The sequence below is a fragment of the Crinia signifera genome, chromosome 12 (assembly GCF_055691185.1).
Source record: "Crinia signifera chromosome 12, ASM5569118v1, whole genome shotgun sequence".
NCBI classification, from domain to species: Eukaryota; Metazoa; Chordata; class Amphibia; order Anura; family Myobatrachidae; genus Crinia; species Crinia signifera.
The window spans coordinates 16,940,578-16,968,214 of NC_139228.1; the positions used below are offsets into that span (position 1 = coordinate 16,940,578).

Below are 27,637 nucleotides of genomic sequence, written 5' to 3' on the forward strand. Positions count from 1 at the left end.
GGTACGAAACATGTATTCTGTCGGGGGATGATCCGATTGATCTCCCAACTTGCAATATCACTGCCTGACTATGAGAATTCTCCCAGTCCTGTCCATCCAATTTCTGCATTGTTCATGTACCTTCTGTTTCCGTATAGATATCTGTAATATTCTCTCCATGAGATAAAATTGTATAAAACATAAACGCTGTAATGTCTAACTGTGACTGACACATGTTCTATGCTCAATCCTTAAAAAAAAAAAGTAAGGACAACAATAAATAAATTAAATAAGAGCAGTTCAATTTTACAGCTAAGGGAAATGAGGAGGCATTCAATAAGTACAAAGAAGTAAATAAAATTTGTAAAGGGGTAATCAAAATTGCTAAAAGTGAAAATGAAGAGCGCAAAGCCACAGAGAGCAAAAACAATCCCAAGAAGTTTTTCAAATACATAAATAGCAAAAGAATAATAAGAGAGCATAGACCCATTAACCGATATCAAAGGAAATAGCTTTACTGAGGATAAGGAAAAAACAGAACTGTTAAATACATTTTTCTCATCAGTGTGTAATAGGGAGGAGCAGACACTGGAACCCACAGGTACCATTAATGGGACAGGCCAGCTAGAACTTAATATTGAATTTACAACAGATGAGATAAAAAAAGAGACTCAGCAAAATCAAAACAAACCAATCTCCAGATCCGGATGGGATTCATCCTAGGGTTCTAATGGAATTAAGGGAGGAATTAGCAAACCCTCTGTATTACATTTTTGAGAACTCACTTTCATCTGGTAAAGTGCCTAAGGACTGGAGATTAGCAGAGGTAGTACCAATATTTAACAAAGGAAAAAAGGAAGCCCCAGCAAATTATAGACCTGTGAGCTTAACATCAATAGTGGGTAAATTATTTGAAGGCATTTTAAGGGATGGTATCCAAAAACATGTAGCGCTCCATAGTATAATCAGTATTAACCAACATGGGTTTGTGAAAAATCGCTCATGCCAAACACATTTATTAAGCGTGTAGACAATGGAAATGCTGTAGATGAGGTCTTCTTGGAGGTTGCTAAGGCTTTTGATACCGTGCCACATAAGAGGTTTATGAATAAAAAAATTGAGAATTTGGGTCTATAATAAGTATATCCTAGAACTGGAAAAGGTCCAAAGAAGAGCAACAAAGCTAATAAAGGGTTGGAGAATTTAAGCTACGAAGACAGATTGAACTAAATAAATCAGAATACACAATGCAAAATAAGGGATGTAGCAAATGGATCATACACACTAACCAAGGTTGAACTCGGGGGATGCACATCTTTGTTCGTCCTTAACTACGGTGTAACTATGTAACTATTTGTGTTCTGACACCTTTCTATAACGGCCAGCCTTACCTTTGTCAGCAGACTGTGCTGCAGTGGCTGCCATCATTAAAGACTCCTGCAACTAGTGCTACAGTAGCTTTTCTAGGTAGGCAGGAAGGTGTAGCCAAAACTCCCCAAGCATATCAATCATCAATGTGCACTTGTCCCTGTTTCTGGTTCACCAGTTGTCCTTGTCTGGAGAACGTCTGTAGGAATTAATAACCCCTGCATACTGTGAGCACTACAATCAGGGCCGCCGACAGGGTGGTGCCAGGGGTACAACTGTCCTGGGCCCCAGCCTCTGCCCACAGTGGCATGGCACCCCCCTCACCCGCACAAATTCCCCCACCCGGCGCCGGTGGCCAGGCTCACACAATACACAGTGCAGCCTGCAGAGCGCCGAGCCTAGGATACAGAGGGGCTCGGCGCTCTGCAGGCTGCACTGTGCAGTGAGTGCTCCGAGCCTGGGAGAAGATGCTGCTGCGCAGCCGACTACACCGCTGGTAAGTAATTGGGGGAGGGGGGTGTGCCGGCGTGCGCGAGGGGGTGGGGTGCCAGCACGTGCGAGGGGGGTGCCGCTGGGGGCCCGGGCTGCAGGTCAGTCCTGGGCCCCGACATTACTAGTGGCAGCCCTGACTACAATAGAGCTGCTCCCAACATTGTCAATTTAGAAATTGGGACGCTCGCATGAAAAAGGGGTGTGGCCTTTCATGGATACCACAACCGCAGGCCATGCCCCCATTATTCATCACTACAGGGGCATGATCATCTTCTAAACATGCCACCTGGCCCCTTCACACAGCGTCTATTCCCCGCTCTGCAATGCTGGGAACTCCAGAGAGATGAGTATAAAAAGGTGGGTGCCGGGTGTGCAGTGTGGGCCCCCTGTACTTAGGTGCCCTGTATCCCTAATGTAGATACGCCGCCGGTAGTGATTATGTAGTTACTGTTAGAAAGCAATGTTAGAAAGGGCCATTTGGAAACAGCAGGAAATAATCAGGCAAAAAAAGGAAAATGTAAAAATATCAGACAGTAATTAAATGCCCAGGAGCCAATTACTCATAGAGATGTCTGCTGCACTATCTGAGGCCTCTGTGTTTCTAAGGCAACCAGACATAAGCTGATGAGAATGCACTTACTATAGGCCCAGAGGCATAATGATACTGAGATATGAACGCAGTTTACGCTATACTATAATGGCTGCAAAACACTGATACGTGTTGCATGGAGTAAATTAGATCTTGAGAACTCTTGGGAATATTACGGTTAAGTGCTACTCATAGTATCAAGTGCAGATTACTTACATGTACCAAGTGCAGATTACTTACATGTACCAAGTGCAGATTACTTACATGTACCAAGTGCAGATTACTTACATGTACCAAGTGCAGATTACTTACATGTACCAAGTACAGATTACTTACATGTACCAAGTGCAGATTACTTACATGTACCAAGTGCAGATTACTTACATGTAAGCGGAAAAACAAAACTCCTTAAAGTTTACTTAGTTTTGTCTAATTTCTGCCCAAAATTAAGCATGACAATATAGACTGTACCGTGAGGCAGGGGCGTCCAAACCTGTCCTCAAGATCTACCAGCAGTACATGCTTCTCAGGCAACCTGTGGATCTATAGTAGGAATGAATGCGGCAGGTTTGAATACATGAAGGTGCCCATCATGCATGGTGTGTTTTTCCCATGCGATCAGTGGTGTAGCTAGGTGCCACGGTGCCCGGAGCATGCTTTGCGCCCCCCCCCCCCCTGATTTGTAGTAGACGGGGCTCTTGCGCAGTAAAAAGGGGGCGCGGCCTAACATTATACCACACACCATAATGCCCATTGCACATTTTAATAAACTTTGTAATACCCATTACACATAAAGCCACACATGATGCCCATTACATACTATATAACAAACCGTAATGCCCAGTACACATCTGACACATAATACATGCTCATTGCTAGGATCTTCATGCTCGACACCAGGGGCTTCATGATCAAAGCCAAGGGGCTTCATGGTGGATGCCAAGGGCCTTCATGATCAATGCCAAGGGGGTAGGGTTACCACCTCATCCCTTTAATTCCAGACACATATTAATTACACAGGTTCTGTGGCTGGCTGACTTCAAGACTCCATTTCAACTGTTTTTTTTTAAACAGCCACAGAACCTGTGTAATTAATATGTGTCCAGAATTAAAGGGATGAGGTGGTAACCCTACAAGGGGGACTGAAATAGCTCATTGTCAAGGGGGACTATTATTGCTCGTTGTCAAGATGGAATATTATTGCTCATTGCCACGGGGGACAATTATTGCCCGTTGCCATGCGAACTATTATTGCTTGTTGCCAAGGGGGACTATTATTGCTTGTTGCCAAGGGGGACTATTACTGCTTGTTGCCAAGGGGGACTATTATTGCTTGTTGCCAAGGGGGACACCCGTCTGGTGCTGGCAATACCTGCAATACCTTTTACCAAAGGCTTTTGGTTTTTCGAACTGTATTTTATTAAAAGAAGCGTCCATCAATATGTGTATTTTGCAATGTTAATCCCTACATACCTGCATCATCCATATGTGTTTTTTACTTTATTACAAGTACTGTTACACAGAGTAATTAGAAGATTAAAACTGATACAGGCAGGAGATTATGGTGTGGCTGAGAGACATTTTATATTGTAGCGAGTGCCAATAGATGATGATAGACACGTCTGATTGGCGGTGTTAGACACACCCAATGGGCGATGTTAGACATGCCCAATAGGTGGTGCTTGGCACACCCCTTTGATGGTGCACCCCCTAATAAATTGTGCTGCGCACGCCTATTGTAAGCCTGCTTGAAGCAAATTCTTCGAAAGCTACAGTAGTAGATGTAGTTTCATTTGCTACCAACAGATGGCAGTGTTTCAGAGCCACATGGACACTAGACATATATTTTTATCTATTTTATATTCTTTTTGTTTTACTAGCCACCTGATAAGTGGGCATTGGTGATAAAACTGTAGCGCACCTCTATCTTGTTTCTATCCATTTCCCTTTCAGTCCCTCTGTTAACAGCGAGGTACTATAGAGGTGCTGCTCTTCTATAAGCACACTATTGGGGTCACACCATCTATCATATATATATATATATATATATATATATATATATATATATATATATATATATATATATATATATATATAAATGTTCATTAATTAAGCTCTCTGTACAGTATGCCAGCATTATCAACAATTTTTAGTTTTTTATTATTAACATTATTATTACATTTTATTTATAAGGCGTCACAAGTGTTTTGCAGCGCCGTACATAGGGCATTACATAGAACAGTACAGGAAGAAAGAACTTAACATTACAGTTAATAAATAACAAAATAGAGTACAGATCAACACCGTGCGCTCTCTTAATTTATGTAATTTTGTCTTCTGATGTTAGAACACTTCTCAGGGGTTAGACTCTCACCCAGATCCCGCTACCGACCAGTTTGTGTGTCTCCTGTTGAGGTTGGTTGTGGGAAAGCAGTGATAAATAAATGGTAAAAATAAGACATTTCGGGGGACATTTGCTAAGATGGGAGATCTATTTCACATGGGATGTTGCTATCGGAAACCAATCAGAATCCACTTCTCATTTATTTAGCACCTTCTAGAAGATAAAGTATCTGATTGGTTGTCCATTTTAGTAAAGTCCTCCCCCCTACAGGCAAAGTGATTCCATAAGAGAGCCTGGAACACATTATGTGGAAGGGAGAATCTAGATGGAAGGCTGCTATAGGTCACACATCCTTATTTCTTCAGCACTGTTTTTTTATGTAGTTACCATTAAAGTTCAGCGATTCAAACATTTTACTTTTTTTATTTACAGCAAAATAAAACTTTATGTGAAAACTTATAACGTTCAGAGAACAATAAAAAATGTCTTTGGATTTATTGAAGGACAATATGAACCTGGTAAGTGATCAAGCAAACAAAGTGCGTAATGTGGTGTTTCTTATATTTTCTTCTGTCATAACTACATTGACATGCTTTTTGTCATTAATCCCAAATTAAGGGGTAATTTTACTAAGATGGGATATTGATGCCCATAGAAACCAATCAGATTCTATTTATTTTATTATAGAATGTGCAAAATAAATAGGATAATCTGAACATCTGTTCTGGAGGACATACAAGTGTGGAGCTACTGCTATGGCACCACCCTGCTTAAGGCTACCATCTCCTATCCGAAGAAAAAACGTTGGAATTTTCCATAGTTCATTTACCGTTTCTTGTTTGAATTGTATATTAATGAAGAACCCATATTGAAAGGAGTCATTAAGCCCAATAAATCATTTGCTTTGAGTCTTCCCCTGATGTAGTCATCAAGACGAAACGCATAGGGTTTTCAAGCATCTATTTGATTGAAAATATCATTATGCATTGTTTTACATGTTTTAAGAAGAAATAATGTTCTGTATAAACATTTTTATACAATAAATGTGAAAAAATTGTCCACGTTGGAGACCTTTCTTTCCATCTATTTCATATGAGGTGTTATCGTGAAAGGTGGTGGTACTGATAGAGCACGCTCTATAACCATTTTTTATTTCACATATATATATATATTTATTTAAGTTTATATCAAACCCCCCCCCCTGCAGTTGTCCAAGTTTATACTGCCTTTACTCTGTGTTTTGACAGTGTAATATTCTCCCATGCAGTTTGTGGCCAGTGAGGACAAGTGGGAGGCCATGGACAATGTAATATGTACTCACCTTCTTTCCAGTAAATATGGATTAAAAACACCCCTTGCTTTGATATAACAAACCACGGGCCAAAGGTAATAGGGATAGAGAATCAGAAAGTGAGATGTTTTGGGAGAGATTTACCATATTTTTTTAATGTTGCAATTACACTACAAAACTAGGTTGATTTTTGCCATGTATTTGATTGCCGCTTTAACAAAATGGGAATAATCGCCCAAAATCTCTGACTTTCCGATTCTCACACCCTATTACATTTGGCCTCACCTGTTAATACAGGGAATATATATGGTAAACTCCACTGGGGCAGCCATTGAAGTGAATGATTAAATATTCTCTGAAAAGCACTTCATATTACAGTATGTATGTGCGTTATAATTAACTTCATAAATAAATGAGTGTATTTTCTTAATACTGGAATTTATTATTGATTAAATATCTCTTTACATTCATTTTCTTTGTCACACAGATCGTTACGTGGTTCTGGGTAATCACCGAGATGCTTGGGTTTTTGGTGCGATTGATCCATCCAGCGGTACCGCCACTATGATGGAGCTAAGCAGAGCCATTGCCAAGCTACTTAAAGAAGGTATATGATATGGGGAAATTTTTTACTGGGATCTGTGTAACTGCGCTCGCCAAGTGAAGCACCAATCAATGTTGTCCTACAAAATTCTTGGACCACAGAGACATATTGTTTATGACATCAATCGTACATAGTGATTATTCATTCACCCGAACCTCGGAATTCCAACACATAACACTGTGCTTCAGTGCAGGAAGGGTGCACTCAGAGGATTTAGAAGCAGGGGCCAATACTTGGGGGTGTGGCTAGTCTCCAGAGGGGGTGTGGCCAGCTGCCACAGAGGCTTGGATAGCCATTTTAGATGCTATGGTTTGGGTCACTTGATTACTAAGATGGGAGTTCTATTTCACATGGGATGTTGCTATGGTCAGTCAATCAGATCTATTATCTTCTAGAAGGTGCTAAATAAATCGATTCTGATTGGTTGCCTAAAGCAACATTCCATGTGCAATAGAACTCGGGGTTTGGGGGTGGTAACCGGCCATTTTTGGGTGTGTCTGAAAAACGCAGGCCTGCCCAGGTGTTTCAAAGGAGGGTCTGTGACATCAGTGACAGCCTCCATCGGCCTGTATCTGTTGCAGAGTTGTGGTGGGCTAGAGTTAATAACAGGGGCGTAACTATAGAACCGCAGCCCCCGCGACCGCGGGGGGGCGCTATGCATGTGCGGGCGCCGGGGGCTGCAGTGCTATAGTTACGTTACACCCCGCCGCCCGCCGCACCATCCCCAGTCTTTACCTGTGCAGGTGGGGGGGACGCTGCGAGGCGGCTGGGGGGACGGACGCTGCGGGGGACACAGCTTCAGCAATTACTTACAGCTGAGCCGGGCAGGGGGAGCCGGGAGCTGTCTGTACTGAAGAAGAAAAAAAAAGCCCATACAATGAATGGGCAGCCTGTGATTGGCTGCTGAGCGCTCTCTCAGCCAATTGCTGACTGGCTGAGAGAGCGCTCAGCCAATCACAGGCTGCCGATTCATTGTATGGGCTTTTTTTTTTCTCCTTACGTACTGACAGTGACAGCTCCCGGCTCCCCCTGCCCGGCTCAGCTGTAAGTAATTGCCGCCTCTGTGTCCCCCGCAGCGTCCGTCCCCTCAGCCGCCTCGCAGCGTCCCCCCCCACCTGCATTGACGGCTACCTGGGGGGCGGCAGGCGGGGTGGGGGGCGGTTGGCGGAGGGGCGGGTGAGTGGCTGGGCGCCCTCCCTTTAACGGCGGGGGGGCACCCAAAATGTAGTTACGCCACTGGTTAATAATGTTTGTACACACTGGAAAAATCATTAGATGGTGATTTGTGTATGGATGAGCAACAGGATAGCGGATAGCAATATTTTTGCAATTCACTTGCAGATTTACACAGGGCGGGTTTTTATTCAGTGGCTAACCACTCACAGTGATCTGAAACATGTTCAGTGTCTCACTATTAACTTCTACAAGCATGTATTGGTGACAGAATAGATGGTAAGAACGTCATGCATGGAAATAATACATAATAATAACAACATATTCCTTGTTAGAACCCTGCCATGTGTTTAATGAAGAATTCCAGCTCTTCCTTCAAGCTACAGTATAATAAAGCACTGCGATGACATTTGTAATCCTGGCACCATTCCTAATCTGTTACCCTCAGCTTTACCGAGTAGACAAGTCATTTTACAATAACACCAGGTGGTGCTTTCGCTGATCTTTGACCCTCCAGTCAGAATGTACCATACAAACCTATTGATGTCATTGCTCATGATGTACAGTACTGTAACTACACAATGTAGGCTGTAAAGAGAATGAGCCAAAATGCGTAAATGCATTTTGTAGAGAAACACACGTAGATGTATATAATTGCTGTTGACAGCAAAAATACAAGATGTCACGTCTTACTGGCATAATGTATCAGTAAACTAATATAATTTATTCTATACTGAATACAAACTGATTATATAACAGATGAGGCTGTGGAGGCTGGTAATAATTCTTCACATTTGCAGATGATCACAGTTCTCCAATATAGAACCACTGGGTAAATTACTAAAGGTCCGTTATAATGTAGTACAACTGTGAGGTCAGATTATCTGTTGTTTTCTATTTGTATATTATGCAAATTAACTCCTTTAAACTGGTATTAGTAGGACTCCACCTGGAATTCAGTGTCCAGTCCTGGGCACCACACCTTAAAAAAGATAATATGGAACTGTGGAGGGTCAGGAGAAGGGCAACTAAATTATTATGGGTTTAGAGGCGTTGGACTACGAAGAACAGTTAGCCACACTAGTAATGTTTACATTGGGAAAAAAGGTGTTTAACAGGGTACATAATTAATATCTATAAATACATCAAGGGCCAATAGAGAGAACTGTCAGGTTCTGTTTACCATGAGGCCTATGCACAAGACACGCGGGCACCCACTAAGGCTGGAGGAAAGGAGAATTCACACGCAGCAAAGAAACAGGCACAGTTTGGGCAGTTAGGAGGCCAGATTCTCTAAGCTTCAAAAGTGATAAAATGGAGAGTGATAAACAACCAGCCAATCAGCTCCTGCCTGACATTTTTCAAACACAGTCTGTAACATAGCAGGTAGGAGCTGATTGGATGGCTGTGTATCACTCTCCATTTTATCACTTTTAAAGCTTAGAGAATCTGGCCCAAGATCTGAAATTATCTGCCAGAAAAGGTTGTGGTGGCTGATTCACTTAATATATTTAGGATGCAGTTGGACCAATTTTATCAAAGAAATCCAGGGATATAACCATTAATTATAATGCATAGGGGGAGGTCTAGTAGGGTAAATATCAGCCAAGGCCTTAGGCCAAGGCCTTAGGGAATGCTGGAGATAGGATACTATAGTATGGACTTATGTCTTTTTTTAACCTCGCAAAGGGTGGGATGTACAAAAAAAAATGCATTGAAAACACAGTTTTATGGGTTTTTACCTCATTTTTAAATTCATTAAAGCCCCTCCTGGTGGGGCTTCACTGCGGGGGTTACGCCAGCTTTAGTTGAAGCCTATGGTCTTGTCTTCGCAGCGCTGCTGAGGGATCTGACACGGTTCCCTCCCAGCATGCCTCGCGGCCGCCAGCTTATCTACGCATGCGCAGTTGGACTTCTCCGTTAGAAACAAGGATGTCCAGGCAGTATTGGGGATCGCAAAAGGCAACGCTTATCTGGAGAGCTGCCCTTTCACAGCTCAGCTTAGTACATATGCGATGAGCATTGGGGCGATGGGCGCGGGACGTACCGCCCAAACTATGTTACTATGTATAAAGTGGCTTTGTGGACAAGATAATTATTCAGGCTGTCTAAGATTCTGTTTTGCTCTAAATAGGCATCTTGATGTCAAGTAAGGGTATTATAAGTTTAGAATGGTGGGTATCCTATCAATACAGATGGAGCCCCTCTCATTCAATGCCGGTGTCCACCAAAATGTACCCACTGGCGATCGCTGGCTGAGAGGGACTCCATTAGACTGGCACACGCGAGTGTCTCACATGCACGTGCATCCCAGTCACTCGGCGGCAGAACCCTGGCCGTCTCCACTTTAGGGTGGTGCAGGGGGTGGCGACCGTCGGGGACCAGTGGCGAGGTGGTGGGGACCGATGGGGAGCTACATAGTTACATAGTTACAAAGTAGGTAAGGCTGAAAAAAGACTTGCGTCCATCTAGTTCAACCTGGTATAGATATCCATTGCTGATTTGGTAGGTTCTGATATTTTACAGACAGAATATATTTCTTAATTGTACCCATGGATGTTTTTATCCAGTAAATGTTTGTCCAACTTTGCCTTGAACGCATTTAATGAGCCAGCCGTTACCACCTTTCTGGGAAGAGAGTTCCAGAGTTTGACTGTTCTGACCGTAAAGAAATTATTTCTACTAGCTGAATGAAATCTTTTTTCTAATCTATACTCATGCCCTCGTGTCCTAGATTCCTTTCTAGTAGAAAAGAGGGTGTGTGACAGTTCCTTATATTGGCCCTTGATATATTTGTACATGTTGAGCATCTCCCCCCTTAAACGTCACTTCTCTAGTGTAAATAGTCCCAGCTTGCTTAATCTCTCCTCGTAGCTTAAATTCTCCATTCCCCTAATAAGCTTTGTTGCTCGCCTTTGGATTTTTTCTAATTCTATGATGTCCTTTTTATAGTGTGGGGCCCAGAATTGCACTCCGTACCCGAGGTGAGGTCTCACCAATGCCTTATACAGTGGCATAATTACCCTTGAGTCCCTAGTTGCCATTCCCCTCTTAATACATGCCAAAATTTTGTTGCCCTTTTTTGTAGCTACATTACAATGGGCACTACATTCCAGTTTGCTGTCTATTTGGACTCCTAGATCCTTTTCAAGTATGGAATTACCCAGTTCCTCTCCGCTAAGGTTGTAACTTGCACACTGGTTGTGTCTCCCAAGGTGCATAACCTTACATTTATCTACATTGACCCTCATCTTCCATTTTTTTGCCCACTCATCTAGAATTGCAAGATCATTTTGAAGCATGGTGACATCTTCTGATGATTTGATGACTTTGCTAAGTTTTGTATCGTCCGCAAAGATGGATACATTGCTGAGTAACCCTATCCCAATATCGTTAATAATTGCTGAGTAACCCTATCCCAATATCGTTAATAAAAATGTTAAACAGAATGGGCCCCAAAACCGAACCCTGGGGCACTCCACTTAGTACCGGTATCGTATCTGATACGGCACCATTCACAACCACTCTTTGTTCTCTATTACATAGCCAATTCCCTACCCATCTGCAGATATTTTCACCCAATCCTAGGTTCTCCATTTTATTAATCAATCTCTTGTGTGGGACAGTATCAAATGCTTTAGCGAAATCTAGGAAAATCACATCTACAGCATTTCCATTATCAAGGTTTTTGCTAACCTCTTCATAGAACCCTAGTAGATTAGTTTGGCATGAACGATTTTTCACGAACCCATGTTGGTTAGTACTGAGTAGACGGTGATGGTCTAAATATTCCTGGATACCATCCCTTAAAAATCCTTCAAATAGTTTACCCACAATTGATGTTAAACTAACAGGTCTGTAATTAGCGGGATCTTCCTTTTTTCCTTTTTTGAATATTGGCACTACCTCTGCTATTCTCCAATCTTTTGGTACTATACCTGACGATAGTGACTTGCTGAAGATATATTGTAGGGGGGTAGCTAGTTCATCCCTTAATTCCATTAATTCCAGATGAATCCCATCTGGCCATGGTGATTTATTTGTTTTTAATTTGCTTAGCCTCAGTACTATTTCCTTCGGTGTGAAATCCACAATGAGATCTGGCTTATTTGTCCCGTTTGTGGTAAATGTTCGTTCCACAGTCTGCTCTCCCTTAGTAAATACTGATGAGAAGAACTCATTTAACAGTTTTGCTTTTCCCTTGTCCTCAGTAACACTTTTTCCACTAGTATCAGTTAGTGGGCTTATGTTTTCCTTAATTAAACGTTTACTATTTATGTATTTAAAAAACTTCTTTGGGTTGTTATTGCTTTCAGTGGCTATGCGCTCTTCATATAATCTTTTAGCTGCTTTGATTACCCCTTTACAAGTTTTGTTTGATTCTTTGTATTTTGCGAACGCCTCCTCATTCAAGTTATTTTTATAGAATTTAAATACTCTTGTTTTATTGTTGATAGCTGACCTTACTTTTTTGTCCAACCATGGTGGCTTTTTTTTTATTGAATTTACCTTTATTTACTTTAGGAATGTATTCCATAGTTAGTGAATCAAGCACCTTTTTTAGAGTACCCCACATTTCCTCTGCATTTTTTCCCTCCATAACCGTTTCCCACCCAATTCCTGTTAGGGCTTCCCTGAATAATTCAAAGTTCGCTTTTCTGAAGTTTAGTATTTTTGCAGATCCTTTTTGATGTAATTTACTGAAGTTGATTTCCAGTGAAACCATATTGTGATCACTGTTCCCATGGGAACGGGCGCGCAAGCCTCTCATGAGCGCACACCACCTTCCAACAGATGGCGGGGCCCGGTGGTTGGCAGGGGCTAACGATTCTATCGCCACCACCCCCCCCCACCCCCCGCAAGCACTAGAGGAGCTCCATCTGTAGGCTGACAATTAATAGGTCGACCATTACTGGATGACAGGTAATAGGTTGACACATTAAAAAGTCAGACAAAATGATATTAATATTTAAATAAATGTTAATACATGTGCGTTTTAGCCCCCGAAACACAGAAATTAAGATACATTTTCAATGGTTTCAGTAAATATAAATCTAATATAGGGCACATTTCTCAAACCTAGAATGTCAGTTTGCACTCTAATTGTTTTCCAATTTGCAATTCACCCCCAATGACTGGGAACTCTTTGGTTTCATTACACAATATATATATATATATTTAACTGATACCAACTACTTCCATACCTAAATTACTATGTTTGGAATGTTATACTTCATTAATATGTCTGAATGTATTTCCTTAACGAAATGTGTTCCATGATAGAGTCAGTTTGTGAATTAATAAATGAAATGCATATTATAATTTAATTTTTAGTTTTTCTATTTTGTAAAAATTTAAAGAATTTTATAACTCAGTTGAAATGATTGCAAACTACTTATGGCTCCTGTGAAATTCCAACAGAACATATATTATGTTTTATTAGGCTGGCGCCCAAGACGGTCCATTTTGTTCTGTAGTTGGGGAGCAGAGGAATATGGTCTTATTGGATCTACAGAGGGCGTAGAAGTAAGTTACATGCACTTATTTAAAAATAAATAAGTCTGTGTCAGTGTGAAAATAATAAAGCAATAATTAAGCATCAAATATTAATTTAATATGAGACAAACACTTAATAAGATATAAATTATTAACCAGTGTCATCAAGTTTCCTCCAATCCAAAGGTCATTTAATTGCCTTCAGCTAGAAATCTCTTTAGTATACAGCTGGAGCCGTTACATCTTTGCAGGGGCTGGCGATTCTATCGCCAGCCTCTGCCAGCCATGGGAGGGGGTGCGTGCGCACGAGACGCTCACGTGCCCTGTACCGACGGAGCACCCCCCCCTGGGTCCCCGCTGCCTCGCCACCCGTCGCTGATGAGACCAAGACCAAGACCAGACCATCAAATATTTTTAAATTGTAAAAGAGAAATTTAAGTTTTTTATTTTATTACTGAACGTTCCAGTCCTCGATGGAATTGAGGTCAGGGCTCTGTGGGGCCAGTCAAGTTCTTCAACAAGGAACCCATCAATCCATGTCTGTATGGTCCTTGCTTTGTGAAATGCCGTACAGTCATGTTGGAATAGAAGAGTGCATTCCCCAAACTGTAGCCACAAAGTTGGAAGCAGAGCATTGTTGAAATATCTTGGAATGCTGAAGCATTAACCCTTTGAGTGCCAAGGGTATTTGTCAAAATAGGTGAGCAAAACTTTTTATTAAGATGGTCCTTCACTGGAGTTAAGAGGCCTACAGTAGCTCAAACCCTGAAAAACAGTCCCTTACCATTCTTCTTCTTCCCCAAAACTTCCATTGGCATAATGCAGTCAGGTTGGTAATGCATCTGCCAAACCCAGACTCGCCCTTCGGACTGCCAGGAGAATGATTTGTCACTTATTTCCATAGGAGTCAACTATCCTTAGCAAAAGGGGATATGGTCACTAGATCGAAACCATGAAGGTCGACATACATTGGGTTGACCACTGAAGGTCAACAGGCCTTAGGTTTACACAGACAAAAGTTCGACAGGGTCGTAAGGTCGACACTGGGCAATTCAATGCATTAGGTCGACATTGGGCAAGTCAACAGTCAAAAGGCATTGCTTTTTCCCTTTTTTTTTTTGACCTGACGTGTCAACAGCTGGTATTTCATGCACTGCCATCCACTAGGGTGTGGAGGGAGAATAGAATAGTGTGCCTAGCTTTGTGAGGCACCATGCCCGAAGCATGGCGAGCCTACACTAGGTCGACTGTGTCAACATTCGGGCCAAAAAACACGGGAAAAACCCATGTTGACCTTTTGACTGAGAGCTTCCCAATGTCGACCTAATGTATAGGTGGACCTTATGACCCTGTCTACCTTAGACATGTTGACATTTTGTCTGTGTCGACATAAGGCCTGTCGACCTTCAGTGGTCGACCCAATGTATGTCAATCTTCATTTGGTTGACCTAATCATCAATACCCAACAGAAGTGATGCTTATGTCTATTCAAACAGAGAATACAGCAATAGTACCAATTACAGACTGGGGGCCAGATTATCTAAGCTTCAAAAGTGATAAAATGGAGAGTGATAAACAACTAGCCAATCAGCTCCTGATTGGCTAGTTTTCAAACACAGTCTGTGACATGGCAGGTAGGAGCTGATTGACTGGCTGTTTATCTCTCTCCATTTTATCACTTTTGAAGCTTAGAGAATCTGGCCCTGTATTGTATGCTCTAATCTTCCCTAATACCAGTCTTGATTGTTGTAAGTGTCAGAATGATTACTTAGAAGTAAATTAAGTTTGTGCTATTTAATACAGTAAAAAGTAAAAGTTCATAAATCTCGTTTTTTACAGGAGATGGGAAAAGTGTTAGGGTCCCGAACTGTGGCATACCTGAATGTGGATCTGTCGCTTGCAGGTAAAGGAAAAAGTGCTTTTGGATAATAAAGAGATATTGATTTTACATAGACATGAATGTTTTTGATACAATGGCAGGTATTCAATGCGGCCGGCAAGGGGGTTAAACAGCAAGGATTGCAGAAAACCAGCGATCCTCGCTGTTTAACCCCCGCGCAGGCCGCTCGATCTATTCAACGTTCTGGGAAAATCCTCGCTGTCACAGGACGGCGAGAATTCCCCAAAACAGCGAGACCCGCGGTTAATGCAGAAAACTTGTTGTATTTAGTCGCGAGCCTCGCTGCTTCTGTAGCCGCATACGTCAACTCCCCCTCGCTCAAAAAATGGAGCGAGGGGGAATTGGCGTATGAGGAGGCTGCGTTGAATACTGACAGGGTGAGTGGTGACAGCAAGCAGGAAGTTCTGCTCGCTGTCGCCGCTCGCCCACAGCATTGAATACCTGCCAATAAGTAATTACACGTTTTATGATGTGTTTTAATAGCAGAGATTGACTTTTGTACTTTATTTCCATTATTTCATTTCTCCGGTTGTGAGGTTTGATGCAAGTAAAATACATATGGTTACATAATTACGTATGTACTGTGGGCCTTATTATGGTTCACTCTCAGAGGCAAATTCCGTCTCAAATGGACAAAACCATGTGCACTGCAGATGGGGCAGATGTAACATGTGCAGAGATTTGATTTGGGTGACTTATTTTGTTTCTGTGCAGGGAAAATACTGACTGCTTTATTTTTACACTGCAATATAGATCTCACTTTGAAGTAAAACCCCACCCAAATTTAATTCTCTCTGCACAAGTAACATCTGCCTCACCTGCAGTGCTCATGGTTTTGTCCATGTGAGAAGGAATTTGCCTCTGAGAGTGAACCAGAATAAGGCCCTATCTTACAACAATTCGCTTATTTTGTGAGAATGTATAGTGGAAAATCCTCAGAAATGGGCACAAACTGCCTTAATCGCTGTACTAAGGGCCTAATTCAGAATTGAGCGCTAATGTGTATAGACTTAAAAAGGAGCTGAGGTTTATTGCAATGCACAGTTATATAAGTAATAAAGTGCAAGCCCCCCTGCGCTCAGATTGGGGCATGAGTTCAATGTTTTCTATATTGGTAGATGGGTGTATATAAAAATACTTTTTGCAACAGGTGTTTATTGTCAGGTGTTAATTGAAGAGAGGGCAGGAGTTCTGTGAGGTGATTACTTTAGGGGTGTGGTATCTGTGAGGTGATTACTGTAGGAGGGTGTCTGTGAGGTGATTACTGTAGGAGGGTGTCTGTGAGGTGATTACTGTAGGGGGTGTCTGTGAGGTGATTAGTGATTACTGTAGGAGGGTGTTTGTGAGGTGATTACTTAAGGAGTGTGGCATCTGTGAGGTGAATACTGCAGGGTGGTGTCTGTGAGGTGATTACTATAGGACAGGCATGGCCAAACTATGGCCCTCCAACTATTGTGAAACTACAAGTCCTAGCATGCCTTGCCATAGTATTACTATAAGGAAATACTAAAACTATGGCAAGGCATGTTGGGATGTAATAACTGTAGAGATATTTACTGTAGGAGGGTGTCTGTGAGGTGATTACTGTAGAAGGGTGTCTGGTCCAGATGTATCAAGCTTCAAAAAGTTATAAAATCGAGTGATAAACAGCCAGCCAATCAGCTCCTACCTGTCATTTTTCAAACCCAGCCTATAACATGGCAGATATGGGGCCGGATTCTCTAAGCTTCAAAAGTGATAAAATGGAGAGTGATAAACAGCCAGCCAATCAGCTTCTGTCTGACATTTTTCAAACACAGTCTGTGACATGGCAGGTAGGAGCTGATTGGCTGGCTGTTTATCACTCTCCATTTTATCACTTTTGAAGCTTAGAGAATCTGGCCCATGAGCTGATGAAGCTTGATACATCTGGCCCTCTGGGTGTGAGTTCTGTGAGGTGATTACTTTAGGGGTGTGGTATCTGTGAGGTGATTACTGTAGGGGTGTTGTCTGTGAGGTGATTACTGTAGGAGGGTGCCTGGGAGGTGATTACTGTAGGAGGGTGTCTGTTAGGTGATTACTGTAGGGGGGTTGTCTGTGAGGTGATTACTGTAGGAGGGTGCCTGGGAGGTGATTACTGTAGGAGGGTGTCTGTCAGGTGATAACTGTAGGGGGTGTAGGTGAGGTGATTACTGTAGGAGAGTGTCTGTCAGGTGATTACTGTAGGGCAGGCATGGCCATACTATGGCACTCTACCTGTTGTGAATCTACAATTCCCATCATGCCTTGCCACAGTTTTGCTATTAGGAAATGCTAAAACTATGGCAAGGCATGCTGGGATGTAATAACTGTAGGGGGTGTCTGTGAGATATTTACTGTAGGAGGGTGTCTGTGTGAGGTGATAACTATAGGGGGTGTCTGTGAGTTGATAACTATGGGGGGTGTCTGTGAGGTGATTACTATAGGAGGGTGTTTGTGAGGTGATAACTATAGGGGGTGTCTGTGAGGTGATTACTGTAGGAGGGTGTCTGTGAGGTGATTACTGTAGGAGGGTGTCTGTGAGTTGATAACTATGGGGGCATACCCTCCAACATCTGCAAGTCAGAATTCGGTACACATCTAGAAAGGGGCGTGGCTATCGGTAAAGTGGGCGTGGTTACTGGTAGAGTGGGCGTGCTCACCCCTTTCCGAATGTGTATTTAAAATACAATAAAAAGTGAGCGCTAATCTATATATATATATATATATATATATATATATACACACATCTGTGAAGTGGTGACTACTGCAAGTGATGGGAGGACGTGTCCGGTGTTAGGGAAAGAAGAGGGGGGGGGGCGATTTCAGTCAGGCTTGGGTGCACCGCAGGATGCCGTCCCTTACCTTGGGTGCACCGCTGTAGTCATTCCCCCCATGTCACTCCCGCAGCCGCTGCATCCCCATTCTGTGCTAGCTCTCCTCTCTCTGCAGCGCTTGCCGCTTGGTGTCCAGAAAACACCACTGTGCATGCGAGAGAGGACTAGCCGACACAGAGACCTGTTCCCTGAGTGCAGTGAGGCTGGTCCGCGGTGCCGGCGCATGACGCATGGCGCTATCCCGGGAACCGCAATGCACCCTTGGGAATGGGTGCTTGGCAGCCAAAAAAGCGGTACATTCGGTACTCTTGAATTTTGCCGGTACAGACCGTTTAAAAACGGTACTGTACCGGCTAAATCGGTACTATTGGAGGGTATGTGGGGGGTGTCTGTGAGGTGATAACTATGGGGGGCACTGGCGTAACTAGGGGTCCGCAGCCCAAGCGTTCGCGGGGGGGAGCCGGCGCCACTGGGGCGCAGGGTCATGGCGCTCTCTTGGAGCCAAGAATCCTGTGTGAGCTGCAGCAGCCTGCGTGCCACTGTACAGCGCACACAACAGCAGCAGCAGCCGCTTCCCACAGAGCGGACTACTAGGCATCACACACCACGATGTGAAAGCACTGTCTGCTGACAGTGTCTTCCACCAGGTGCATGCCGCTTGCCGCTCTCCCTATCACCGGGTGCACGCCGTTTGCCGCCCCCCCCCTTCCACCAGGTGCACGCTGGGCCGCGCAGGGTCTCTAAAGCGGCGGGTGGGATGCGACTCGGATGGAGATGAAGACTTCAGCAAAGGTAAAATGGTCCCAATGCGTGTGGCACTGCTAGTTCTGTACTGCTGCTGCAGCAGCACCGGTGATTACTGGCAGACGCCGGGGCAGGCACTGTGGCTGCTGAGGAGCTGTAGGTATTTTTACTGTAGACGCTGGCCTGGTACTGGGGCTGCTGTGGAGACTAGGAGCTGGAGCATGCTCCTGTAGAGGTGACACTGACTTATAAAGACAAACGGGTTATCATTAAAGGCGACAGTGGAAAAAGTTAGTGAAAGGGAGGGGGCACCAGGATTTTTTTGTCGGGGGGGAGCAAAATTTGTAGTTACGCCACTGATGGGGGGTGTCTGTGATAACTATAGGGGGTGTCTGTGAGGTGATTACTTTAGGAGGGTGTCTGTGAGGTGATAACTATAGGGGGTGTCTGTGAGGTGATTACTTTAGGAGGGTGTCTGTGAGGTGATAACTATGGGGGGTGTCTGTGAGGTAATTACTGTAGGAGGGTGTCTGTGAGGTGATTACTATAGGGGTGTCCGTGAGGTGATTACTGTAGGAGGGTGTCTGTGAGGTGATTACTATAGGAGGGTGTCCATGAGGTGATTACTGTAGGAGGGTGTCTGTGAGGTGATTACTGTAGGAGGGTGTCTGTGAGGTGATTACTGTAGGGGGGTGTCTGTGAGGTGATTACTGTAGGAGGGTGTCTGTGAGGTGATTACTGTAGGAGGGTGTCTGTGAGGTGATTACTATAGGAGGGTGTCCGTGAGGTGATTACTGTAGGAGGGTGTCTGTGAGGTGATTACTATAGGGGTTTCCGTGAGGTGATTACTGTAGGAGGGTGTCTGTGAGGTGATTACTGTAGGGGGGTGTCTGTGAGGTGATTACTGTAGGAGGGTGTCTGTGAGGTGATTACTGTAGGAGGGTGTCTGTGAGGTGATAACTATGGGGGGTGTCTTTGAGGTAATTACTGTAGGAGGGTGTCTGTGAGGTGATTACTATAGGGGTGTCCGTGAGGTGATTACTGTAGGAGGGTGTCTGTGAGGTGATTACTATAGGGGTGTCCGTGAGGTGATTACTGTAGGAGGGTGTCTGTGAGGTGATTACTATAGGAGGGTGTCTGTGTGGTGATTACTGTAGGAGGGTGTCTGTGAGGTGATAACTATGGGGGGGGGGGGGGTGTCTGTGAGGTAATTACTGTAGAAGGGTGTCTGTGAGGTGATTACTATAGGGGTGTCCGTGAGGTGATTACTGTAGGAGGGTGTCTGTGAGGTGATTACTATAGGGGTGTCCGTGAGGTGATTACTGTAGGAGGGTGTCTGTGAGGTGATTACTGTAGGAGGGTGTCTGTGAGGTGATTACTGTAGGGGGGTGTCTGTGAGGTGATTACTGTAGGGGGGTGTCTGTGAGGTGATTACTGTAGGGGGTGTTTATGAGGTGATTACTGTAGGAGAGTGTCTGTCAGGTCATTACTGCAGGGCAGTGGTTCCCAAACGGTGTGCAATGGCACCCTGGTGTGCTGCGGAGGACTTACAGGGGTGCCCTGGGTTGGTGATCCAGGATCAATTCAAATTATTTATGCATAGTATAATAGTCAAACCCAGTGCTTGTGGCTTCATAAAATATGTGGACAAACAGAAGTCAATCCTGTCCATCACCACAAATCTGACTTTAGGGATAATGTAATTTCTATAATGGATTACTCCACTATAATGATGAAGCCCTGCTCATTCAGTATAATAATGTAAAACAAGGATATTATATTTGGAAGTCTTTCCCTTTTAATCTTTCTCATAAACAGATGAATCACCATTTAAAACATAACTCAATTAAAGTAAAAACACATAAATATCACAATTAAATACATAAAACACACTAATATAGCAATATAAATGGCTTTATAGACTGGTGATATTACTTTGTATTTACCGCGAATCCATCTCAGAATCCAAATAATTAGCAGTCATAATTACCCAGCAAATTGTCCCGAATCTCAATCAGTGTACTGACATTCACGGTCTACATGCAAATTTTATAGGGGGCTTCCAATTGGTTCCAGTGTATTTTTACCTGCTGTATAGCATAGTCCTATACAGTCAAAAGGTTGACATTGGGTTTTTCACTGTTTTTTTGACCGAAATGTCGACACAGTCGACATGGACATAGTTTCCAGTGCACTGCATCCCCACGCAACGCTCGCTTTGCTCGCAATGCTTCGGGCACACTATTTTGTTCTCCCGCCAAGCCCTAGTGGATGGAAGGGCATGAAATATCGTCTGTCGGCACATGTCGTATCAAAAAGCAGTAAAAACTCCATGTTGACCTTTTGACTGTAGACCTAGACCAGTGATTTTCAACCTTTTTACCTTGCGGCACACTAAATAAGACTTTAAAATTGCCAAGGCACACCATGAGATCCCCACAGGGCAAAACACATTGGCCCCCACAGGAAAAAAAAACCTATTGGCTCCCACATTAAAAACAATCACACTGGTCCCCACAGGTAACAAAAATAAAATACATTGGCCCTTTACATGAAAAGAAGAGACCAGTAAATAACATTTGAACTGGTGGTGGCTGTAAATGGGTTTGGGCATTTCTAGATGTGGGGGCATACTTGAGAACAGCTCAAGGCACACTAGTGTGCCACGGCACACTGGTTGAAAAACACTGACCTAGACACTGTCAACCTAATTACCTGTCGACCTAATGACCTGTCGACCTAAACCCATGTCGATCTAGACCCAGGTCGACCTTGACCTAAGTCGACCTGGAACCATGCCGACCTATCCCGATGTCGACCTAAGGATTGTCGACCAACTTGCTGTAGACCCAATGACTGTATCCCGTTTACTAATACCCAGGGCCATCTTAACAGCAGTGTGGGCCCCTGGGCAAAGCAATGCACTGGGGCCCTTACTAATTCTCCCCTCCAAGGTGTGGGGTGCTATCAGCAGCAGCTTTGATGTCCCACAGGTGGCAGGGGGTGCTCTATCTTCCATTCAACATGTAGGTCCTGGAGCAGTAACTTCTGCTAATTACTCCTTTACTGCACAGGTGGTGGGAGAATGAACACTAACATGTGGAAGGGGGCACTGAGCTGAATGAAGGGTCCCTTGTAAATAACTTCCAGGGAGGTAGGGGGTGTTTTATACGCAGGGGAGGGTTGGATAATGGAGTGGGCTTAATATTCGTCATTTTCCGGTGGAACGGCAGCTTGTTTGACTGAAGATATCGCCATTATCTGAAAATAGATTTCTTAGCCTTCAATAGTATAAAAACCTAGAGTCCCAACTTTCAGGAGGTGCTGGGAACTTGGGGATCAGAGATCAGGAGCCAGAGCAATCCATTGACAAAAATATAAAACTTTACACCAGACGTTTGGAAGGCTGATATCTCTGGTTCTGGGCATGATAGACACAAGTCGCTAGTGTCGACAGAAAGGGAAGAGTCCCAGCTTTTGGAATATACGCTCAGTCAGAGAGAACCTGAGAAATATGACTGGGAATTGCAATTAACAGGTCGGATGTGGACTACTGCTTTGAAGTTGGATATCTCCAGTTCCCCAGGGCCGATTTTCAAAATTCAGGGGCCCTTATACACCTGGGGCCCTTGAGCAAGTGCCCATTAAGCCCATACGAAAAAGACGGCGCTGCTAATACCATTCAGTGAATGCATTTTTTAGGTATTCAGTAAAAGCTGCACAGTGCATACATTAGTCCTCTGGCATTGTCCTCATGGCCCTGCATGATCAAGTATATCTTTTCTGAACCACTTTTCTTTTCCTGTAAATAACTTTCAAGTACAAATTGGATAGGTCCGTAGATTAAAAGTTGAATATGAAAATACAGAACAGGTGATTGTGGCCTTTCACAAACCCTGAATTCATTATATGATGAAAAATGAATCTACATTTGAATTCCTGCTTTAGCATGCACTAGTAACAGTATCTGGCTTCTATTGTTAGCAAGTGGAATGGGAACCGGTCTGCAGCGCTGGACAATATGAATAAATTTACTGGAAATCCCAAAGAGAAGCAGTCCACTCCGTAGTTTCAAGGTAAAAAAAGTACTGAATGCTTTATTAAATAAAAAGTCACATAAAAGGAAGAAAATTTCCTTAAAAAATCACACAAAAACAGTCTAAAAGTATATAAAAAAGGATTCACTCTCTTCTTTGCATAGGAGAGAAAACAATTTAAAGGTAGCTCACCAGATTCTTGGAGACGCAAGTATCCCTGTATACTCCAGACTGCACTATAGGTCCTTATGTTGGGTACACCTATCTGGGTGTATGGGGTATTTCAGGGCTGGGAGGCCGTTCTGCCACTACGGTAACCTCTCTAGTCCTTATGGATTCCCCAGATCTCAGCTCCACCCGGACTCACGGTATTGCGCTTTGGGTTCTGGAAGCCGCACTGCCACTACGGTTATTCCTTCCTCCTTCTGCGCTCACCTGCAGATCTTTACTGTGTAGTGTATCTGGATGGGTACTTTCAGGACAAAGGAACCGTACTGCCACTTGGGTCCTAAGTCCTTACTCTTCCCCAAAAGGGATCCCCGGTGTCTGGTATAACACGGAATGGAGGGCCGCACTGCCACTGCGGTTTATTTCCCTTGCGTGGTTCCCCGTCCCGGGTCCCGTTTAAAGAGTGTCCGGCTTTGATGTAAAGTGCCGGCACACTCCTCCGCCTCTGCTGCCTGCGCTTGCAGCGTTTGGCGGGCACACAGGTCCAAAAGTTCTTAGCTGGATACTGTGTGATAATACAGGGGACTCTGGTCTGTTTGGAGTCTGGTCTTTTCCCCTTCTCTCCACAAGCAATATCCACCAGCTGCTCACCAACTAGTTTTTACCAAATATATTTTATAATTGGTAGAAACTAGTTGGTGAGCAGCTGGAGGATATTGCTTGTGGAGAGAAGGAGAAAGACCAGACTCCAAACAGACCAGAGTCCCCTGTATTATCACACAGTATCCAGATAAGAACTTTTGGACCTGTGTGCCCGCCAAACGCTGCAAGCGCAGGCAGCAGAGGCGGAGGAGTGTGCCGGCACTTTACATTAAAGCCGGACACTCTTTAAACGGGACCCGGGACGGGGAACCACGCAAGGGAAATAAACCGCAGTGGCAGTGCGGCCCTCCATTCCGTGTTATACCAGACACCGGGGATCCCTTTTGGGGAAGAGTAAGGACTTAGGACCCAAGTGGCAGTACGGTTCCTTTGTCCTGAAAGTACCCATCCAGATACACTACACAGTAAAGATCTGCAGGTGAGCTCAGAAGGAGGAAGGAATAACCGTAGTGGCAGTGCGGCTTCCAGAACCCAAAGCGCAATACCGTGAGTCCGGGTGGAGCTGAGATCTGGGGAATCCATAAGGACTAGAGAGGTAACCGTAGTGGCAGAACGGCCTCCCAGCCCTGAAACACCCCATACACCCAGATAGGTGTACCCAACATAAGGACCTATAGTGCAGTCTGGAGTATACAGGGATACTTGCGTCTCCAAGAATCTGGTGAGCTACCTTTAAATTGTTTTCTCTCCTATGCAAAGAAGAGAGTGAATCCTTTTTTATATACTTTTAGACTGTTTTTGTGTGATTTTTTAAGGAAATTTTCTTCCTTTTATGTGACTTTTTATTTAATAAAGCATTCAGTACTTTTTTTACCTTGAAACTACGGAGTGGACTGCTTCTCTTTGGGATTTCCAGTAAATTTATTCATATTGTCCAGCGCTGCAGACCGGTTCCCATTCCACTTGCTAACATTTGTACCTTTTTTGGGTGTTATTGAGATTGAAACACCATTTGAAAACCACTGCAGCAGAGGGATTAAGGAGCGCTAGAGAATTCCCGGAACTCTGCTTTTTTCACAAGTATCTGGCTTCTATCAGAACAGATGGTAAGAAATAAATGGATCAAATACAGTAGCTCATGCTGCACCATTGTAGCGGCTGAAAGAGAACAAGTCTGGCAGACTGAATACAGTTTACTTAAGTCGTTTAAAAATAGTTCTTTGCCAAACTGTGTGCTAATTAGTGAGTTGAACAGAATTTCAAGTACATTGCTAATCTATTCTACAGGTTCTTGTACTGTATTTCATTTTCTTTGGAAAAGAGGAAATATATTCTAATTTACTGTATACTAACTCCTTATTACCATAATTTTATTTTGTTAGCATTTAAGTTGCGTTTATCTTTTCTGTCACATTATTTTTTCTTGTGAACTCACTTCTCGATTCATGATGAAATCTCTTCCTTACAGGAAATTCCACCCTCCGTGCACTTGCTACTCCCATCCTGCATAAACTACTGTTTGCGGCAGCCAAGAAGGTACATCCGTCACTGGCCAAAGGGCTTCTGGGAATAAATGTTATTGATAAAACCACAGACCTTACCCTTTCAGTAGGACGCCATTTGCCTTATTCTGCATTGGATGCAGCGGTGACGTCTGACGCAGTGGAACTATGTTTTCCATCTGTGTCTGTGTCACTCCTTGCATGGTTCCGAACTGTAGTTTTAATTTGCAAGCAAGGCTGTTGCTCACTTAGTAGGACATACCCAAGTGGAGAAGGGCACCGCCAATAGTGTTGGTGTAAGTTTCAGTGGTGCAACTAGAGCGACTGCAACAGATATGCCCCTCTCAACTGTGATGGGCCTTACTCCGATCGCTTAGCTCGGACACGAATTCGGCCAGTGTTCCGATGTTTTGCGTATACGCATGTGCAGAACCATTTCTGAGCATGTCTGTACGCTGGGAGCAAGCGAACTCGGCGAGAAGTCCGGCCGCAGAGTGCTCGCTCCTGGCCTTCGGAGCAGGGGTGGATAGGGGCTTTGCGGGCTGATCAGGGTCATTACCATATGTGCACTCCTGGGTGTTCCCATGAAAATTCAGGGCATGCATATGGAAACGCGGTCATGACGTGCGTGTAGGGGGCGGACAGCGGACTTAACCGGATGTCATTTCCCCGCCCATATCCCTGCTTTTCTTCGCTCATATGTACGAGTAGTCTAGACCACTCATGCATGGCTGAGTACTTTCCACATCATTCGATAGTCGCTGACCATCGAATGATGGGGGAGGTTCCCACATGCATCCGACTGGATGTTCACATAAAACGTCCGCTTGCATGCCGTCTGGCTAAATTTGGAATGCGAATGGGCGGCATCGGCAATCCATTTGTTAGGCGGGGTTTGGTACATTCGCTTCGGCCCATGCATAAGTCCGAGCAAAGCAATCAGAATAAGGGCCATTGCCCATAGCAACCAATCAGAGTCTACTTATTTATTTAGCACCTTCTAGAACAGTGATTTTCAACCTTTTTACCTTGCGGCACCTAAATAAGATTTTAAAATTGCCAAGGCACACCATGAGATCCCCACAGGGCAAAACACATTGGCCCCTCACAGAAAAACAAACAAACTCATTGACCCCCTTATAAACCAGTAAATAACTGTTGGTTATGAACTGGTGGTGGCTGTAATCTGGTTTTGGCATCTCTAGATCTGGGGGCACACTTGAGACCAGCTTAAAGCACACTGGTTGAAAAACACTGTTCTAGAACATAATAGGGTACTTGTGTATTATCACGGTGCCCATCGCATTGCATACCATAAGGCTTAATATGGTATGCAATGAGATGAGATGTGCTGCGATGGGACCCGATCTTATACAATTTAAAATTGTATGACGTATATGGCATACAATGGCATACAATGAGATGAGATTTTAAATTGTATAAGCACACTAATGGGTGCTTTCAATGTTAATTGGCCCCCCCTATAAGATTTTTAATTGTATAAGCACCCTAATGGGTGCTTACAATGTTAAATGCACCCCCACTATCAACGCCAACCCGAAGCGTGGCGAGCACAGCGAGGCCGCGAGGGGCGGCGGTACGCGTCCTCCGACCTTTTCATACCCCCACTATCCATGTCGGCGTGGAGTTGACTTTATATAGCGGACGCGTAATTCATGTAAAGTAAAACGCGGCCCCTCGAGGGGCTCGCTGCGCTCGCCACGCTTCGGGCTCGGTGGCTCGCTGCGCTCGCCACACTATATGAAATCAACTCCACGCCGACATGGATAGTGGGGGTATGAAAAGGTCGGAGGACGCATACCGCCACCCCTTGCAGGCTCGTTGCGCTCGCCACGCTTCGGGTTGGCGTTGATAGTGGGGGTGCATTTAACATTGTAAGCACCCATTAGGGTGCTTATACAATTAAAAATCTTATAGGGGGGCCAATTAACATTGCTTATACAATTTAAAATCTCATCTCATCTCATCTCATTGTATGCCATATACAATGGTATACAATTTTAAATTGTATAAGATGCCATAAGATGGAAATCGTGGGAGCCGTGCTAATACACAAGTACCCTTAATAGTATCTGATTGGTAACTATGAGCAATATCCCATCTTAAGCAGAACTCCCGTCTTAGTAAATCTATCACTATTAGAATCAGGGCCTACTTCAAAGTGGGACTTTTGGGGTCGCATGTGGAACTGTCCTTCTTAGTTAATTGCCCTAAAGCACTTTTTATTGTCAAATAAACTTGGCCCTCACCCTTTCATCTGAGCTACATTATCAAATTATTTTATCAAACCTTTTAAAATGTAGCTGTTGGTCAGCAATACTGTAATTTGTCCATTATCTAGCTCAACCACAATAATGCTGTATTGCAAAAAGAGGCTCATGCAGATCCCTTGTAAATGAGAATGTTCAAGCAGCTACAGACCATCAGGTTAAGACAGTCACCCAAATACAGGTTGAGTATCCCCTATCCGTGCATCCCCTATCCGAATTATT

General features: G+C 43.8%; 1 protein-coding gene across 1 annotated transcript in view; it reads left to right on the forward strand.

Annotated features, from left to right (window-relative positions):
• Window positions 1-27,637, forward strand: part of LOC146050488 (putative N-acetylated-alpha-linked acidic dipeptidase) — a 96,278-nt gene that overhangs the window by 42,663 nt on the left and 25,978 nt on the right. Inside the window, exons 7-11 of the mRNA XM_083167531.1 lie at window positions 5,205-5,290; window positions 6,551-6,670; window positions 13,284-13,366; window positions 15,176-15,239; window positions 25,091-25,158. Of these exons, the coding sequence (XP_083023657.1) occupies window positions 5,205-5,290; window positions 6,551-6,670; window positions 13,284-13,366; window positions 15,176-15,239; window positions 25,091-25,158 (421 nt within the window). The remainder of the gene's footprint in view (window positions 1-5,204; window positions 5,291-6,550; window positions 6,671-13,283; window positions 13,367-15,175; window positions 15,240-25,090; window positions 25,159-27,637) is intronic.